Source organism: Elephas maximus, chromosome 9, assembly GCF_024166365.1.
Source record: "Elephas maximus indicus isolate mEleMax1 chromosome 9, mEleMax1 primary haplotype, whole genome shotgun sequence".
NCBI lineage: Eukaryota > Metazoa > Chordata > Mammalia > Proboscidea > Elephantidae > Elephas > Elephas maximus.
This window is the reverse complement of record NC_064827.1, coordinates 44,219,476-44,238,293: the sequence shown is the minus strand read 5'-3', so window position 1 is coordinate 44,238,293 and position 18,818 is coordinate 44,219,476. Positions and strand designations below refer to the sequence as shown.

At 37.5% G+C, this 18,818-nt stretch overlaps 1 protein-coding gene across 1 annotated transcript in view; it reads right to left on the bottom strand.

Annotated features, from left to right (window-relative positions):
- The window catches only part of LOC126082416 (phospholipid-transporting ATPase FetA-like), a 130,068-nt gene that overhangs the window by 83,762 nt on the left and 27,488 nt on the right, over positions 1-18,818 (bottom strand). Inside the window, exon 3 of the mRNA XM_049894946.1 lies at positions 5,554-5,631. Within this exon, the coding sequence (XP_049750903.1) occupies positions 5,554-5,631 (78 nt within the window). The remainder of the gene's footprint in view (positions 1-5,553; positions 5,632-18,818) is intronic.

Below are 18,818 nucleotides of genomic sequence, written 5' to 3'. Positions count from 1 at the left end.
AAGACAACACTATGAATAACTGTACACTAACAGATTAGATAACGTAGATGAAATGGAGAAATTCCTAGAAACACATAAACTACCAAAACTTACTCAAGAAGAAATAGATAATATGCATAGACCTATAATAAGTAAAGAGATTGAATCAGTAATCAAAAACCTCTCAACAAAGAAAAACCCAGGGCCATGTGGCTTCCTGGGAATTCTACCAAACATTTAACAAAGAATTAACACCAGTCCTTTTCAAACTCTTCCAAAAAATAGAAGGGAACAGTTCCTAACTCACTCTGGGCTGCCAGCATTACCCTGATACCAAAGCCCATTAAAGACACTTAAAAAAAAATTTTGGAGCTATATCCTTTATGAACATAGATGTAAAAATCCTTAAAAAAAAAAAAAAAGCAAACCAGATACAGCAATGTATTAAAAGAATTATACACCACGACCAAGTGAGATTTATCCCAGGAATGCAAGGGTAAGTTCAACATATGAAAATCAATCAATGTATTAATCTAGGTTAATAGAAAGAAGAAAAAAAAACATGCTCATCTCAATTGAAGCAGAAAAACACTTGACACAATTCAGTGCACTCTCATGATAAAAACACTCAATAAACTAGGAATAGAAGCGATCTTCCTCAACATAATAAAGGCCATATATAAAGAACTCTCAGTGAACATCATACTCAATGGTGAAAGAAAACTTTTCCTTTAACATCAGGGACAAGACAAGGATCCTTGCTCTCACTACTTCTATTCAACACAGTACTAGAAGTTTTAGCCAGATCAGTTAGGCAAGGAAAAGAAATAAAAGACAACCAAATTGGAAAGGAAGAAGTAAAATTATCACTATTCACAGATGACATGATCTTACGTGTACAAAACTCTTAAAAAATCCACCAGGAAACTGTTAGAGCTAATAAATGAATTTAACAAAGTTACAGTATACAAAATAAGCACAAATATCAGTTGTATTTCTATATGCAAGCAATGAACAATGCAAGAAGGAAATCAAGAAAGCAATTCCATTTATGACAGCAGCTAAAAGAATAAAATGCCTAAGAACAAATTTAACCATGGAGGTGAAAGACTTGTGTACTGAACGCTACAAAATTTTCCTGAAAGAAATTTTAAAAGATCTAAATAAATGGCAAGATAATCCATGTTCATAGATTGGAAGACTTAAGATTATTAAGATGCAATATTCCTCAAAGCAATTTATAGATTTGATCAAATTTTTTGGTTTTTTCAGAAATGGAAAAGTCCGTTCTAAAATTTATATAGAATTTCAAGGGAACCAGAATAGTCAAGACAATACTGGAAAAGAAAAACAATGATATCAAATCTTACTACGAAGGTATAGTAATCAAAACAGTGGGGTGCTGGCATAAAGACAGACATATAGACCAATGAAATAGAATTGAGAGATCAGAAATAAACCCTCACATCTATGGTCAACTGATTTTTGACAAAGGTGTCAACACCATTCAACGGGAAAAGTACACTGTCTTCAACAAGTGGTGCTGAAAAAAACTGGATATGCATAGCAAGTGCACATGGACTATTCTCCAAAACAGACCACACGTTAGGCCACAGAGTTTCTGCCTTAGGTGATGAAAAGTTTTGGAAATAGGTAGTGGCGACGGTAATTAATGCCACTAAATTGTACACTTTAAAATGATTAAATCGGCAAATTTTATGTCATATACATATTTTACCCCAATAAAAAACTTTTTTAAAAAGGAACAAGGATACATGTCACAACATGGATGAACCTTGGAAACATTATTAAGTGAAAGAAGTTGATCACAAAAGGCCACATATTATGATTCTACTTATATGAAATGCCTACAATAGTCAAAACCATAAAGATAGAAAGTAGATTAGTGGTTGCCAGGGGGTGGGGGAAGAGAGAATAGGGAATGACTGTTAATGGGTATGGGGTTTCTTTTTGGGGTGATGAACACATTCTAGAATTTGAATTGTGCATCGTAATTAGAAAAACTCTTTAATATACTAAAAGACTGCAATGTATACTCTAAAAAAGTGAATTTTATGATATGTGAATTGTATCTCAATAAGGCTGTTATTTAAAAAAATTAATTGTAGGTAACCCAGTACTATAGGAATTCAAGAAGAAAAGATAATTGTGGGCTGGAATTGTTGTTGAAGGCTTCATGGAGAAGGATTTTCACTAAACCTAAAAGATGAATAGAAGTTGATTAGGTAGAGATGCTGGGGATGGGCAGGACAAAGAGCTTAACGAAAGGCACGGAGACTAAATTAAGTGTGTGATAGTACAGCAGACAGGAAGAGTCTGAGGGAGGCAGGAAACAAGACTACAAAGGCAGGTCTTTACATCTATAGCTGACAAAGAATCTCAGAAAGGTTTTTTTAAAGTAATTTTTAAATTTGTATCTTAGATGAGGGTTTAAAGAGCAAATTAGACTCTCATTAAACAGTTAATACACATATTATTTTACAACATTGGTTGCCACCCTCACGACAGGGCAACACTCTCCCCTTCTCGACCTTGGGTTCCCTGTTACCAGCTTTCCTGTCCCCTTCTGCCTTCTTGTCCTTGCCCCTGGGCTGGTGTGCCCATTTAGTCTCCTTTTGTTTTAATCTTTGGCTGAAGGGTGAACTTCAGGAGTGATCAGAAAGATTCTGAGTGGGAAAAATGTGATAAAATTGGAATTTCAGGAAGATTAATATGGCAGGTTTACAGGGGGAGAGACCACAGACATAAACACCACTTAAAAGATTGCTGCCATAGTGAACACTTGAAATGCTGAGAGCCTAAACTAAGAAGGTGGTAGGAAAAGGAGAGGATAGATGAACAAGATGCTAGAACTGGTCAATATTTACTTTATGTGCTCTGCATCCTACCAGAATAGGCCTGATAGGCCAGACAAGGGCAGTGGTAGCTGCCAGATTGCAGGGTTTGCCGCTGTTATTTCGACAACTCAGGCAAATATGCCAAAATCTTGTGTAGACGGGGATTAAGTGTTCACTCTACCAGAGTCCTGGCCTACCTGAGGGATTTAGGCCACAAAAACTGGTTTCCATTATTTTCCTTTGGTAAAACATTTGGCTTTTGAAATAACCCATATTTATAAACATTCAAATTCTTAATTATCTTCCTAAATGAAAGCACCAAATTCTTATGACAGATAATTTTTAAGCAAATATTTACATAGATACTGTCCTAAGTGCTTTACAAATATTACCGAATTTAATCCTCACAGCAATCTTATGAGGTAGCACTATTATTATATCCATTTTATAGATGCAGAACTACAGTATAGACTGATTAAGAGACTTGCCAAGATAAGGCAGTAAATAGTGGGGCTAGGACTCAAATTCAGACAGTCTGTCTCCAGAATCCATGCTCTTGACCACTACGCCTCCCATATGATCTTCGTAGCACTTACTGCAAGGAGTTCTGGTGATGCAGTGGTTAAGCGTTCAGCTGCTAATTGAAAGGTCCGCAGTTCAAACCTACCAGCTGCTGCACAGGAATAAGAGGTAACATCTGCCTCCAAAAGATTTACAGCCTTGGAAATCCTATGGGGAAATTCTAGTCCATCCTATAGGGTCCCTATGAGTCAGAATCGACTCAATGGCAATGGGTTAGCATTTAATGAAATTGTGATTTGATATTTATCTGTATTATTATTTAATGTGCTTTTGTACTGAATTAATTATACCATGATCTCCATAACAGCAGGGATTCTGTCTAGTTTTGTTGCCACAGTACTGTCAGCACCTACCACAGTGGCTGACATTCATTTGGTAATCAATAATTATTTGTTGAATAAATGAATGAATCAGTCTTTATTGATGATTACTACATTTTTAATTTGCCTTGAATTTGCTATTCCCCAAAATGTTCTGTTCCCTCTATTTATTGTTTATAATAAGATGCAGGAGAAAATGGCTAATTAGTCTCTGTTTTCATCAGCTTTCTCTCCTTTAGCTCTCCCAAGGGTGGGAGAGGGCTCTCGTTCTGCCTCCAATGGAAGTTCCCTGATTTCCTCTTTTTTTTAAATTATAACTTATTTTATTTTATTATTGTTATTATTGAGAATATACACAGCAGAACATACACCAACTCAACAATTTCTACTTGTACAATTCAGTGACACTGATTACATTCTTTAAGTTGTGCAACCATCCTCACCCTCCTTTTCCAAATTGTTCCTCCCCCGTCAATATAAACTCACTGCCCCCTAAGGTTCTTATCTAATCTTTCCAGCCACTGTTGTCAGTTTGATCCCATACAGATAGTTCTCAAAAGAGCACAATGCTCAAGGCAGGTATTCTTTACTAGTTAAGCTAAACTATTGCTTGGTTTTAAGAAGATTTCAGGGGATATTTTTGGTTTGAGATTTAAAGATTATCTCAGGGCAATAGTTTCAGGGGTTCATTATGGCTCCAGAAAATCTAGATTCCATGGGAATTTGAAATTTTGTTCTGCATTTTTTTTTACTTTTGATCAGGATTCTTCTACAGAATCTTTAATCAAAACGTTCACTAATGGAAGCTGGGTACCAACCAGTTCTTCTGATCTCATGGCAAATGAGGCAGTTGTTCATGGAGGCAATGAGCCATACATTTCATTTCTTCCTCTTATTCCTGACTTTTCTTCAATTCTCTGTTGTTCCAGGCGGATAGAGATCAATTTTTGTAACTTGGATGGCTGCTTGCAAGCTTTTAAGACCCCGGGCACTACACAATGAACTAGGAGATAGAACTGTAGCACTAAACACAATATTAGGCCAATTAACTGGCATGTCCCATGAAGCCATGGCCCCTGATTTCCTCTTTATGGAATTAGGGCCTGTGCCCTTGGATGAGCCTACATAAGAAAGAAATTAGACAACTGCCCAATGACAGAAAGTAAGGAAGGTACAGTGTGGCCTTTTATCAGTGAACTAATTTCATTCTCTATGTCTCCTCTATCCCCCCAAATGAAGGTTAAATCTAGTACCATATTCTGGCTTGCCTTTTTGTCATGTCAGGCAGTTCCATTCTGAAAGATGGCATGGGTATGATTACCTCAGCTCCAATCAATACCTAATTTACCTGAGGAAAGCATGAACGTGGTATGGAAGTCCCTAAACACTATAGCTAGATCCATCTGCCCTGTCCACAAATAGGCTGCAAACAAACAAAAAACCTTATCTGCCTCCGCTTCTTTTCACACTGACCACCTCTTTGCCGCTAGAGGCAGTTGAGAAGGATGGGAAGAGAGAAAGGAACACATGCTTTCCTGGTGAGCTTCCAAATGTAGGGAAAGTACAAAAGATGAGAAATTATTAACTACTCAGACTAGAGTTCTGAGATGACAAAACAGTTCTGCCTGTACTTATAAGTATAATGTATTTGCTTCTGCAAAACGTATTTCCTTTCCTGGTCAGTTGTTTGGTCAGTTGGTAATTTGATTAGCAGGTTGGTCAGTCTCTTTCTCTGTCTCATATACACACACACACTTGTCAGAAGCAACAATCATGACATACAGACTTAGATACCTCTTACTGAGTTGACCTACCTTCACTTTGTCTGTCATCATTTTGGCTTACAGGTACAGGCATTGCAGAGTAGAACCAACTATAACGCCATGGGATTTCTGTAAAAGAGATCAAAAGATGCAAAATGAGAATTTCTTATGCCAATATTGTTTCCTTCAAACATGTGCTTAAGAAACTTGGAACTTGATCTCTGAAATCCAAAATACTCTACTCATATAAATCTACTCAAAATAAAATATATATGTTAAATTTTAGAATTCATTTCACATATCCTTATCATAAAGTTATGTTTTTAAAACTTGGAAAACAGATTCTACTTCCTGGCAACCAAGTCTAGGTTGATGACTAGAATCTGTCAGAAAAATTATCTGAAACTTGGAAAACAATGGAAAAAAAATCATTGGGTGATCTTTTAGTGCAGTGCTGGGCTTAAATCCTTGATTAATTTTATATTGACTGGACTAGTTTATACTTCTCTAGGGGCAGAGGTTAACATGCAGATTATTATCTAGTGAAGATACAAATATTTTATGGCCTGTGGAAAAGATAATTCCAAAAGTTACAATTTCTTTTTTTTTATTTTGGTAAAATATATATAACAAACAAAAAATTGCCATTTTCCTATAAAACAAAATGATACTAAATGGGCACAGCAGCCCAGGGGCAAGGACAAGAAGTCAGGAAGGGATAGGAAAACTGGTAACAGGGAACCCAAGGTCGAAAAGGGGAGAGTGTTGTTGACATGTTGTGGGGCTGGCAACCACTGTCACAAAACAATGTGTGTAAACCTTCAACTAAGGTAAAAAAAAAAAAGTTGCCATTTAAAAAATTTTTGAGTGTACAATTCAGTGGCATTAATTATATTCACCCCCACCACTATCTATTTCTAAAAGTTTTCATCACTCCAAACAGAAACTCAATACTTCTTAAGCAACAACTCTCCACCACCCCTCCAGCCCTGGTGACATCTAATCTACTTTCTGTCTCTATAAATTTGCCTATTCTATATATTTCATAAAAGTGAAAGCATATAATATTTGTCCTTTTGTTTCAGACTTATTCCACTTAGCATAATGTTTTCAAGGTTCATCCATGTGATAGCATGTATAAGAACTTCATTTCTCTTTATGACTGAATAACATTCCACTGTATATATACACCACATCTTGTTTATCCTTTCATTTGTTGATGGGCGCTTGGGTTGTTTCTACCTTTTTGGCTATTGTGAATAGTGCTACAATAAAATTGGTGTACAAGTAAGTGTCTGTTTGAGTCCCTCCATTCAAGGCTTTTAGGTACATACCTAGGAGTGGAAGTGCTGGGTCACAATGGTAATTCTATGTTTAACTTTTTGAGGAGCCGCCACAGTTTTCCACAGTGGCTGTATCATTTTAGATTCCCACCAGCAATGCACGAGGGTTCCAATTTCTCCACATCTTCGCCAATACTTGTTATTTTCTATTTTTTCTGATAACATGCATCCTAGTGTATGTGCAGTGATATCTCATTGTGGTTTTGATTTGCATTTCCCTAGTGAATTTTTCTTTTTTTTTTAACGAGTAATGGCATCAAGCTTCCACATCTTTTCACGTGCTTATTGGCTATCTGTATACCTTCTTTAGAGAAATGTCTACTCAAATTCTTTGCCTATTTTTAAACTGGGTTATTTGTCTTTTTATTTAGTTATAAGAGTTCTTTCTGTATTCTGGATATTAAATCCTGATCAGATACCTGATTACAAAATATCTTCTCCCATTCTGTAGGATGTCCTTTCACTTTCTTGAAAAAGTCCTTTGATGCACAAAAGTGAGTCTTGTGTTTTAACCTTTTGAAAATTATACTTTATCAAACCCCATGAGATTGCTACACAGAAAATCCCTCTTTCCTGCCCAACCCAAAAAAAGGCCAATAAAGTATGCTTATTTTAGTTAATAAATTTATTTCAGGTCCCCTAAATATGAGTCGGAATCGACTTGACAACAACGCATTTGGTTTGGGGTTTTTCTTAAGTCACTAAGTGTAAATAACTGCCAGAAATTCAAGCCCAGTTTAGAAGAGGACATGGAACCAAGGATATCATTGCTGATGTCAGATGGATCCCAGCTGAAAGCAGAGAATACCAGAAAGATGTTTACCTGTGTTTTACTGACTTTACTAAGGCATTTGACTATGTGGAACAAATTGTGGATAACACTGTGGAGAATGAGAATTTCGGAACACTTAACTGTGCTCATGAGGAATCTATACATTGATCAAGAGGCAGTCATTCGAAACAGAACAAGGGGATACTACATGGTTTAAAGTCAGGGAAGGCGTATGTCTGTGTTATACAATTTTACCATACCTGTTCAATCTGTATGCTGAGCAAATAATCTGAGAAGCTGGACTATATGAAAAAGAACGCTGCATCAGGATTGGAGGAAGACTCATTAACAGCCTGCATTATGCAAATGTACAACCTTGCTTGCTGAAAGTGAAGAGGACTTGAAACGCTTACTGATGAAGATCAAAGACCACAGCCTTCAGCAAGGATTACACCTCAACATAAGGAAAAAAAAAATCCTCACAACTGGACCAATAAGCAGCGTCATGGTAAATGGAGAAAAGACTGAGGTTGTCAAGGATTTCATTTTACTTGGATCCACAATCAACACCCATGGCAGCAGCAGCCAAGAAATCAAAAGATGCATTGCATTGGGCAAATCCGCTGCAAAAGACCTCTTTAAAGTGTTGAAAAGCAAAGGTGTCACCTTGAGTACTAAGGTGTGCCTGACCCACACCAGGTGTTTTCAATCACCTCATATGCATGCAAGAGCTAGACAACCAATAAGGAAGACTGAGGAACTGATGCCTTTGAGTTGTGGTGTTGGCGAGGAATACTGAACATACCCTGGACTGTCAAAAGAATGAAAAAATCTGTCTTGGAAGAAGTACAGCCAGAATGCTCCTTAGAAGCAACGATGGCAAGACTACGTCTCACATACTTTGGACATGTTGTCAAGGAGAGATCAGTCCCTGGAGAAGGACATAATGCTGGGTAAAGCAGAGGGTCAGTGAAAAAGAGGAAGACCCTCAATGAGATGGACTGACACAGTGGCTGCAAAATGGGCTCAAGCACAGCACAATTGTGAAGACAGCGCAGGACCGCATGGTGTTTCATTCTGTTGTGCACAGGGACACTATGAGTTGGAAACAACTTGATAGCACCTAACAACAACAACAACAAGTATAAATGTGCCAAGACTTTACAGATATTTTCACCATGTTGTCATCCCCAACAAGATTTGGAGGGGAAAAAAAATCTAAAATTTTGAGGGAGGTGTAAAGCCTAAATAATAGGGTGTTCCTGGCCTAAAGATACTCAGCTGCCAGAAAAAGAATAACCTGACTTTGGTATGACAATATTCTTTCAGTCTGCCTTCAGTGAATCCCAGATGACCTCATTATGGATATAATTCCTATTTCAATTATCTAGGCAGAGTTGCATCAAATAACTTCAGGGGCCAGGGTGTTAATAGCACTCAGATGTAAAACAATAGGAACTCGTGGGTATTGTAACAAATTGGTGAATGCATGGTTCCTATAAAAGTATTTGAATTAAAAAAATTAAATACTGTGCAAAAAAACCCAATGCTGCTGAGGTGACTCCAACTCATAGTGACCCTACAGGACAGAGCAGAACTGCCCCATAGGGTTTCCAAGGAGCGGCTGGTGGATTTGAACTGCGGACCTTTGGATTAGCAGCCAAGCTCTTAACCACTGCACCACGAGGGCCAGACAAAATTCACTTCTGCTTGTGGGCTACAAGTTTTGCACCCCAACCTAGAGTCTCTTTCTTCTGTCAATAGAATCTGTGTTTTTCTAACCAATTTTACCAGTACCAGTTGCCATCGAGTCGATTTTCATGGTGATCCCATGTGTGTCAGAGTAGAACTGTACTTCACAGGGTTTTCAAGGGCTATTTTTTGAGAAGTAGATTGCCAGGCTTTTCTTCTGAGGCACCTCTGGGAGAACTCAACCCACCAACCTTTCAGTTAGCAGGCTAGGGCATTATCCATTCACACCACGCAGGGACTCCTTATCCAGTGTTAGCAGTTCCAATTAACACCATTGTCTAGGCACTCAGTCCTACTTCCCCATTGCTCACACTCCCACAGTATGCTTGGGGTTCCTACTGCCTCAGGAAAGGACAGCCAAGGGTAGATGGCCTGAAGTTCTGGATTTTCTCCAACCCCTGCAGGGCCATCAGCAGCTTTGACAGAATAGTCTGGCCAAATCCCCATAAGCAACACAGCTTGGAATGTGAAATGGTTATAAGGCACTTAGCAGCCAGCCAGGGACCTGAGTAATAACTGTTTCGGTTGGAACCAGGAGCCTACCCAATCTTGTCACGCTCTCTGCATGCACATCATATCACATAGCAGCCAACTGGAAAGTGCATTTAGCTGTTAAACTCAGAGAAAGAGTGTAAGAATGTGAGTGATGGGAGGAAGTGCACCCAAGGGCCCCTCTGCTCTAGCCTTGAGCCTGAGCTGATACTGCATTCTGAGCGAGTGGCGGACTCACTCAACAGAGACCGGAAGCCAGCGTGTCCCTCCTGTCCCCTGGGGATCTCAGGCCCAGCTTCAGCAACCATGTCACCTTGGGACCCTGCAGTTGCCACCCAGCCCCCACCCCAGTGCCCATCAACACAACTCCCCATCTCCCTGTCACCTCTCCCAGGGGAGGAAAAAGGAAAGAAATGGTGCAAAAACTGAATTAGGAACCAGAGAATTGGGTTTTATTTTAAATTGTGCTACTTATTAGCAACAAAGTAACTTGGGGCAGGTTATTAGCCAGTTCGTGCCTTAATTATTGTCATCAAAATGGGAATGATTTTTTCTAAAAAGGAATAGGAAATAAACTAGGTAGATACAGGATAGAGAAAGGCCCACTAAGAAATAAATTTGTCAGAGAGAGGTTTAGGCGTAATTATGTATTACAAACTACGCACAGCATCAGTCTCCACTCTGAGCCTGAGATAGAAGAGTTGGTGAGAAGGTTAAATTAATTAATGTATGAAAATGCCTGGCACAGTGCTTGGTACAAAGTAGGCAATCGATAAACTGCAACGTTTTAAATTTTTAATATACAAGCTCACCAGATTGGTAAAAATTTTAAAGTCTAACAATATTGTGCTAGAGAGAAAGTAAAACCACTGGAATACTTATACACTACTGGTGGTACAGGTAGTCCCAATTTACAACGTATTCGAATTACGACGAACCATACTTAGGGCCACTTTTTTTATACATCTTACCGTTAGTAATATGTACTATATATAATGTTGCAGTATGTAATTTGTTGATGTTATCATTCTAAGATGTTCACTCACAGATATTCAAAGATCAGATTTATAAAGATACTAATAATAACAGGCAATAATAATGAAAACCAAAAAAAAAAAAAAGAGGTATTTGACTTATGTCAGAACCAATTTATGACAGAGTTTTTGGACCAGAACCCCATTGTAAGTCAAGGACTACCTGTGTTATTAATTGGACAACCACTTTGGAAAATAATTTGGCCTTATCTAGTAAAGCTGATGAAACATTTACTTTATAACTCAGCAAGTTCATTTTTATGTGTATGCCCATGGAAACTCTTCAAATATGTCATATACAAGAATGCTTGCAATCGCACTGTTCATAATGACAAAACTGGAAACCAACCAAGTGGCTGTTAATGATAGAATAGAGGCTAACTTATCATATTCACATACAGTGAAAAACTATCTAGCAGTAAGAATGAGTGAACTCTAAAAATACTTATCAGCATTGATAAATCTCATGAATATAATATCTAGGAGAAAAAAACCAACAGCAGAAGAATACATACAGTATTATTCTATTTACATAAAGCTGAAGAACATGCAAACCTGTCATTAGGTATATATACGCCCGAGGTAAAACTACAAAGAAAAACAAGAGAGTGAAAAATATAAAATTTAGGACAGAGGTTGGGGAGGAGATGGGGAATAGGAAGGAGAAAAGCACACCAAGAGCTTCAAGGTGCACTTTGTCCTTATAAGTTTACAACTTACACAATTGTTATAAACTTCATATCTATTCAACATATATTAACAAAAACAACTGAAATACCAACTGTAGGAAATATTCTTCCTATCTTATTTAGGAGAGTAGTTTTTCAATAGCCTTTACTGAAAGAGTAGGCCCAATTTGGATCAGTACACTTTAACAAAGTTTTTGAGATAGTTTTAAACTCACAAAAGAATTGCAAAAATACCATTGTTTCCATATACCCTTCACCCACCTTCTCCTTACGTTAACATTTTACATACCCATAGAAAAATGAACTAAGAAATTAACCTTAGTATATAATACTATTAACTTTTTTTTATAATACTATTAACTTAAGTACAGAATTTACTTATACGTCACCAGTTCTTTCCATTAAGGTTTTGTGTGTGTGTGTGTGTGTGTGTGTGTGTGTGTTCCAATATCCAATTAGGATCCCACACTGCATTTAGTTATGTCTTCTTAGTCTCCTCCAACCTTCGTTCCTCATTCTTTACTTGCTTTTTCATGATTTTGACACTTTTGAAGGGTGCCAGTTAGTTGTTTGGAAACCCAGGTGGTGTAGTGGTTAAGAGCTATGTCTGCTAACCAAAAGGCTAGCAGTTTGAATCCACAAGGTGCTCCTTGGAAACTGTATGGGGTTCTATAGAGTCACCATGAGTCGGAATCGACTCGATGGCAAAAGGTTTGGCTTTAGTTAGTTGTTTTGTAGAATGTCCCTCAACTTGAGTTTGCCTAATGTGTCGATATATATGCCTGGTGATGTTAACCTAGATCACTTGCCTAAGGTGATGTCTACCAGGACTCTCTGATGTATTTATTAAGTATTTTGGGGGAGGGTCATCGGATTTTAAAAAGGATGTTATAAAACAAAGAGTCATAAAAGAAGCAGTAAAGGGAATAGAACTATTCCCTATATGATATGGTTATAGGAATTAAAGTTCTTTTTTTAAGAGATGAGACTTCAAAGTAGACATAACAGGTCCTATTTTGAGTTGATATTCTCTAAACTGCCTTGGCCTTGGACTAAATTTTATAACACAGTAAATACAATGACCTTACTGGAACTTGGAGATGGGGTAGGGTACTTAGTCTACTGATGTATCAGCCTAGAGTTTTCCAACGGCACCACACTGCAAACGAACTTCAAATTCCTCCAAGCTACAGGTGTGATTCTGTCTGCCAACATCCATCATCCCCCTACAATTATGTATACACAAAAGACTGGTAAATTCACTAAATACAAAGTTTTGGGGGAGGACTGTATAAGTCTTTAAGTTTACATTTACCACAGTCTGAAGACCTCTTAAAGTATAACAAAGATGATGATGTTGTTGTTGTTAGGTGCCATCGAGTCGGTTCCGACTCATAGCGACCCTATGCATAACAGAATGAAACACTGCCTGGTCCTGTGCCATCCTTACAACCGTTGTTATGCTTGAGCTCATTGTTGCAACCACTGTGTCAACCCACCTCGTTGAGGGTCTTCCACTCTTCTGCTGACCCTGTACTCTGCCAAGCATGATGTCCTTGTCCAGGGACTGATCCCTCCTGACAACATGTCCAAAGCATGTAAGATGCAGTCTTGTCATCCTTGCTTCTAAGGAGCATTCTGGTTGTACTTCTTCTAAGATAGATTTGTTCGTTCTTTTGGCAGTCCGCGGTATATTCAATATTCTTCGCCAACACCACAATTCAAAGGCGTCAACTCTTCTTCAGACTTCCTTATTCATTGTCCAGCTTTCACATGCATATGATGCGACTGAAAATACCATGGCTTGGGCCAGGCGCACCTTAGTCTTCAGGGTGACATCTTTGCTCTTCAACACTTTGAAGAGGTCCTTTGCAGCAGATTTGCCCAATGCAACGTGTCTTTTGATTTCTTGACTGCTGCTTCCATGGCTGTTGATTGTGGATCCAAGTAAAATGAAATCCTTGACAACTTCAATCTTTTCTCCGTTTATCATGATGTTGCTCGTTGGTCCAGTTGTGAGAATTTTTGTTTTCTTTATGTTGAGGTGTAATCCATACTGAAGGCTGTGGTCTTTGATCTTCATTAGTAAGTGCTTCAAGTCCTCTTCACTTTTAGCAAGCAAGGTTGTGTCATCTGCATAACGCAGGTTGTTAATCAGTCTTCCTCCAATCCTGATGCCCTGTTCTTCTTCATATAGTCCAGCTTCTTGGATTATTTGTTCAGCATACAGATTGAACAGGTATGGTGAAAGAATACAACCCTGACGCACACCTTCCCTGACTTTAAACCAATCAGTATCCCCTTGTTCTGTCTGAACAACTGCCTCTTGATCTATGTAAAGGTTCCTCATGAGCACAATTAAGTGTTCTGGAATTCCCATTCTTCGCAGTGTTATCCATAGTTTGTTATGATCCACACAGTCAAATGCCTTTGCATAATCAATAAAACACAGGTAAACATCCTTCTGGTATTCTCTGCTTTCAGCCAGGATCCATCTGACATCAGCAATGATATCCCTGGTTCCACGTCCTCTTCTGAAACCAACCTAAATTTCTGGCAGTTCTCTGTTGATATACTGCTGCAGCCATTTTGAATGATCTTCAGCAGAATTTTGCTTGCGTGTGATATTAATGATATTGTTCTGTAATTTCCACATTCGGTTGGATCACCTTCTTGGGAATAGGCATAAATATGGATCTCTTCTAATCAGTTCGCCAGGAAGCTGTCTTCCATATTTCTCGGCATAGACGAGTGAGCACTTCCAGTGCTACATCTGTTTGTTGAAACATCTCAATTCATATTCCATCAATTCCTGGAGCCTTGTTTTTTGCCAGTGCCTTCAGAGCAGCTTGGACTACTTCTTCAGTACCATCGGTTCCTGATCATATGCCGCCTCTTGAAATGGTTGAATAGCGACTAATTCTTTTTGGTATAATGACTCTGTGTATTCCTCCCATCTTCTTTTGATGCTTCCTGCATCATTTAATATTTTCCCCATGGAATCCTTCACTACTGCAACTTGAGGCTTGAACTTTTTCTTCTGTTCTTTCAGCTTGAGAAACGCCAAGCCTGTTCTTCCCTTTTGAAGATGATGATGGCAATGGTATATTTGTGATGCTAGTATAGCCAATGACTTTTAGTACTAGAACATCATAGACTTCATCCACAGAAGTCATAATTGGCTTTCTAAATCTTTCTTCCAGGGAAAAGATTTCTTCAACAACAAAGGAACAGCAGAAGAGATTACAAATGAACAAACTCCTGGTTGACTTGAATACTTCTGAGAATGTGAGGAAAGGACTCTCAAAAGAAGCAGATGCACCTATCATCCCCTGGCTAAAATAAGGGCTATATTTTCCCAAAACTGTTGTGTAAAATCATGAAAGTTTCCAGTCTACTCCAAACAGGTTTCTCTGAGTTACCTATTACACCCAATGCACAAAGCCTCAGATACTTCAGAAATCAAGGCTCCTTCTACTCCCATTCCCACTACATGAATCTCAGCAAAGCTAAATAAAGGTTGCTTTTTATGATGTGATGGAAACACATTAAAAAAAGAAGAAAAAAAAAAAAGCTAATCTTATCCTGAAATGCTTTAAAAAGGCACAGATCAAAGGCCCCCAGTACTGCACACGACACCTCTCTTCTTTCTCAGTTACAGTCCCTACCTTATCCCCTTCTTATTACAACCACAGCTTCTTTCAGGCAGAAAATGCTCTAAGAAAACAAAGATCTTCTACACTTAAAAAAACTTTAAAACTCTGGGAGTGGAGGGAAGATGTTGAAACATCTGCTACTCTATGATACCATTTCAGTGACTGACTGGATCTCCTGCAGTTTCCTATTTCTAACTGGTTCCGGACTTTTGAGAACTTGGCAAAATTCCTTTGTTGTTTTGTTCCCCCCCCCCCCCCCCCGTTTCCTCTTGATAGGGAAAACGAAGTGAGTTTCGAAACCCTCATTCAAAATCTGCTTCTTCCAAAGGTGGTTCATGGACCCCTAATAACCTTTCAATAAACTTTGTTTTGGTTTAGGTGTTTTAAAGCAAAGAGATGAAGATAAATACAAAATGATCTTCCAACACAAAACGGAGTAGAAAGGAGCCTGCAAACACGAGTTTCTTAGCCACTGCGTTTTTCTATTTCCAAACTCAGAGTCTTCCTCAGGAGTTCTCTGCTCAGTCTATAAGGCAGGCTATGTAAGGTAACAATGTGTCACAGAAGTCCTCTTTTCCACCTGGAGCTTTTATTTGGGACTGAACAAACATTGATGTCCACACAGTCTCCTTCTGGATCTTGCATTTTGCCATCTCACAAAGTATGCTCTTTATTAGGTGGCATGATACTGATGCTTTGGGATGGTTTATTTTCCATTTCTTTTTGTCTGTAAAAATAAGCTAGTCTTAACTGTTTTGCACACAGTAGGTAATTAACAAAGGTTTATTGAATGGAATAATAGAAACCAAGTGTTATGTTCTCTTTTAAACAAATCTTATTGGTTTTAAAATTGGAGGCAAGGGCGAGACAATAATGCACTGAGCACAATTTAGAAACCTCAGTTCTACTTTCAGCAATTCCTAAACCATTTGTACCTAAAGCAAATGACCCTTTTACTCAGTTTTCCACCTTTTCTCATCTATAATGAAGGATAAAGTTAGCAAAATATGAGCTCACAATATAAAAAATACTAAACACAGAGAGAAACCAACTACAGTTAGCAAGAAGCAACATACAACGTGATTCAGATTTTCAAAATCTTCAGACATTGACATAATCATAAACCTATGGATCACGATTGACTCGACAGCAAAGGGTTTTTGGTTTGAATATAAAGTGACTATGTATAAAATAAAATATTTAAAAATTAAAACATAGAATAAAAATAAGCAAGCAATAAGAAGCTATTATAAATTACAAATAGATTTTTTAAAATACTGTAATCAAATAAAACCTCTATAAGTGAAGTTATATATATATACAAAATAGTTGAAATTAATAGCTCATTATACGTGTCAAACACAGATTAGATGCAGCTAAAGAGAAAATCAGTAAGCCAGGAAAAAGATCTGAATAAATAAGCCAGAATGCCATAGAAAGATAAGGAAACAAAAAATATAAAAAAGATATGGAAGACAAATGAAAAAGATTACAGGAAGTACAACATTAAGCAGAATTAAACATAAAAAGAAACCTATACTTAGATACACTATTGAAACTATAAAACATGAAAGACAAAGAGCAGCCACAAAAAAGACACATTACCTATAAAGGAAGACAAAAAGACTAAGGATTTTTCTGAAAAGCAGTATTAGAAGACAGTGGAATACTATGTTCAAAACACTGATAGAAAATAATTGTCAATCTAGAATTGTGGACTAAGCAAAATTTTCCTTCAAGGACAAGAATACAAGAGTAAAATAAAGATATTTTCAAATAAAAACTGAGAGAGTATACTACCAACCAACCCTCGCTAAAGGATTTTTAAAGGTTATACTTCACGAAGAAGGAAAATGGTTCCAGAATGGGATTCAAGAGGGATTGGTGAGCAATTACATTAGTAAATATAAAAGTAAATCTAAACAGCAAACAACAACAACAAAAAACCCACCTATACAAACAAAAAGGAGACCTGGTGGTATAAACAGTTAAGTGCTTGGCTGCTAAGGGAAAGGTCGGTGGTTTGAACCCACCCAGCAGCTCCATGAGAGAATGGCTGGGCAATCTGCACCCATACAGATTACAGCCTAGAAAAACCTGTAAGGGAGTTCTTCTTTGTCATGTGGGGTCACTATGAGTCAAAATTGACTTGACGGCATCTAACAACGTACAAACAAAAAGAAAAGTTTTACAAAACTTTCGACATGGAATCCTATTTTAATGCCATATGCAAAAATTACTTTAATTAATAACTCAAATGTAAAAATCAAATATTTTCTGTATAAAGTAACATGATAATGTCTAATTAGCCTTATTAGAATTAAAATACTGGACTATAACAGCATAAAAAAACTAAAAATATAAAAATCGGGAATAATATAATAAACGGACACTTGTAGATAGGAGCTCAGGCTCCAGCTATGTCAGGACAGTTCAAAGTCCTTAACAGGGTTGGTGAGCAATTACATTGCTAAAAATATAAAAATCTGGAAAAATACATGGAGAATTTTTTTTTTAAACAGTTATCGATTGAGAAGGCATTCCTAAATCTGATGTGAAACCTAAAAAAAAACTCGTTGCTGTCAAGTTGATTCTGACTCATAGCGACCATACAGGACAGAGTAAAACTGCCCTATAGGGTTTCCAAGGAGCAGCCAGTGGACTGGAACTGCTGATCTTTTGGTTAAAGCCCTAACATATAACATGCACAGATTTGACTATATAAAAATAAATAAAATTTTGGTTCAGTGAAAGACACAACAGGAAAAGGTAAAAGACAATTTGCAGACCACACAGCAGCAAAGGATTAAGATCCATAATATGTCATGATCATCTATAAATCACTTTAAAAAGACTACTCCAAAAGAAACATGAGCAAAGGGTATGGCAGGCAATTCACATCAGAGGAAACGCAATGACAAATATGTACATGAAAAATTACTTAACCTCGATAGAATCATAGAAATGTAAACATTAAGGACAATGAACTATCACTTTTCATGTATCAGATTGGCAAAGGTTAAAAAGATCTAAATAATCCAATTTTGGTAAGGGTATGGAAAAACTCTGGAGAGATCAGTAATCTTGATTAGCAAACTAGTAAAGAAGGAATCAGGAAGGAAGATTGACCTCGGCTAGGGGATTGGGAGTAGCTGTAATTTTGAATATAGTTGGAAGCTTTGACTAGTACATGGTATTTTAAGTACTTTGAGACTACGTTTTTTGATGTGAAACAACCATAAGATTTTTTTTTTTAATTTCCTAAAATACACAAGAAGGAATTGGGCCTGCTTTTTCTAAGTAGCATGAGAAAAACTACTCCTAATAGACAGGTTTATAGAAACCTTATTTTTGTAGGAGACAAAAATAAGTTGCTCTTATTTTTAGTCCCTATGGGTCCCATTTATTCAGTGTACTGGTTATGTTCATGTTTGGGAGGATTCACAACAAAGTAGTAAAAGTAGTTTCCTCTAGGGAGAGTAAGTACTTTGTTATTGTTGGGTACCCTCCAGTTGATTTCAACTCATAGTGACCCCTCATGGCATAAGGGAAATCTTGGTGGTATAGTGGTTAAGTTC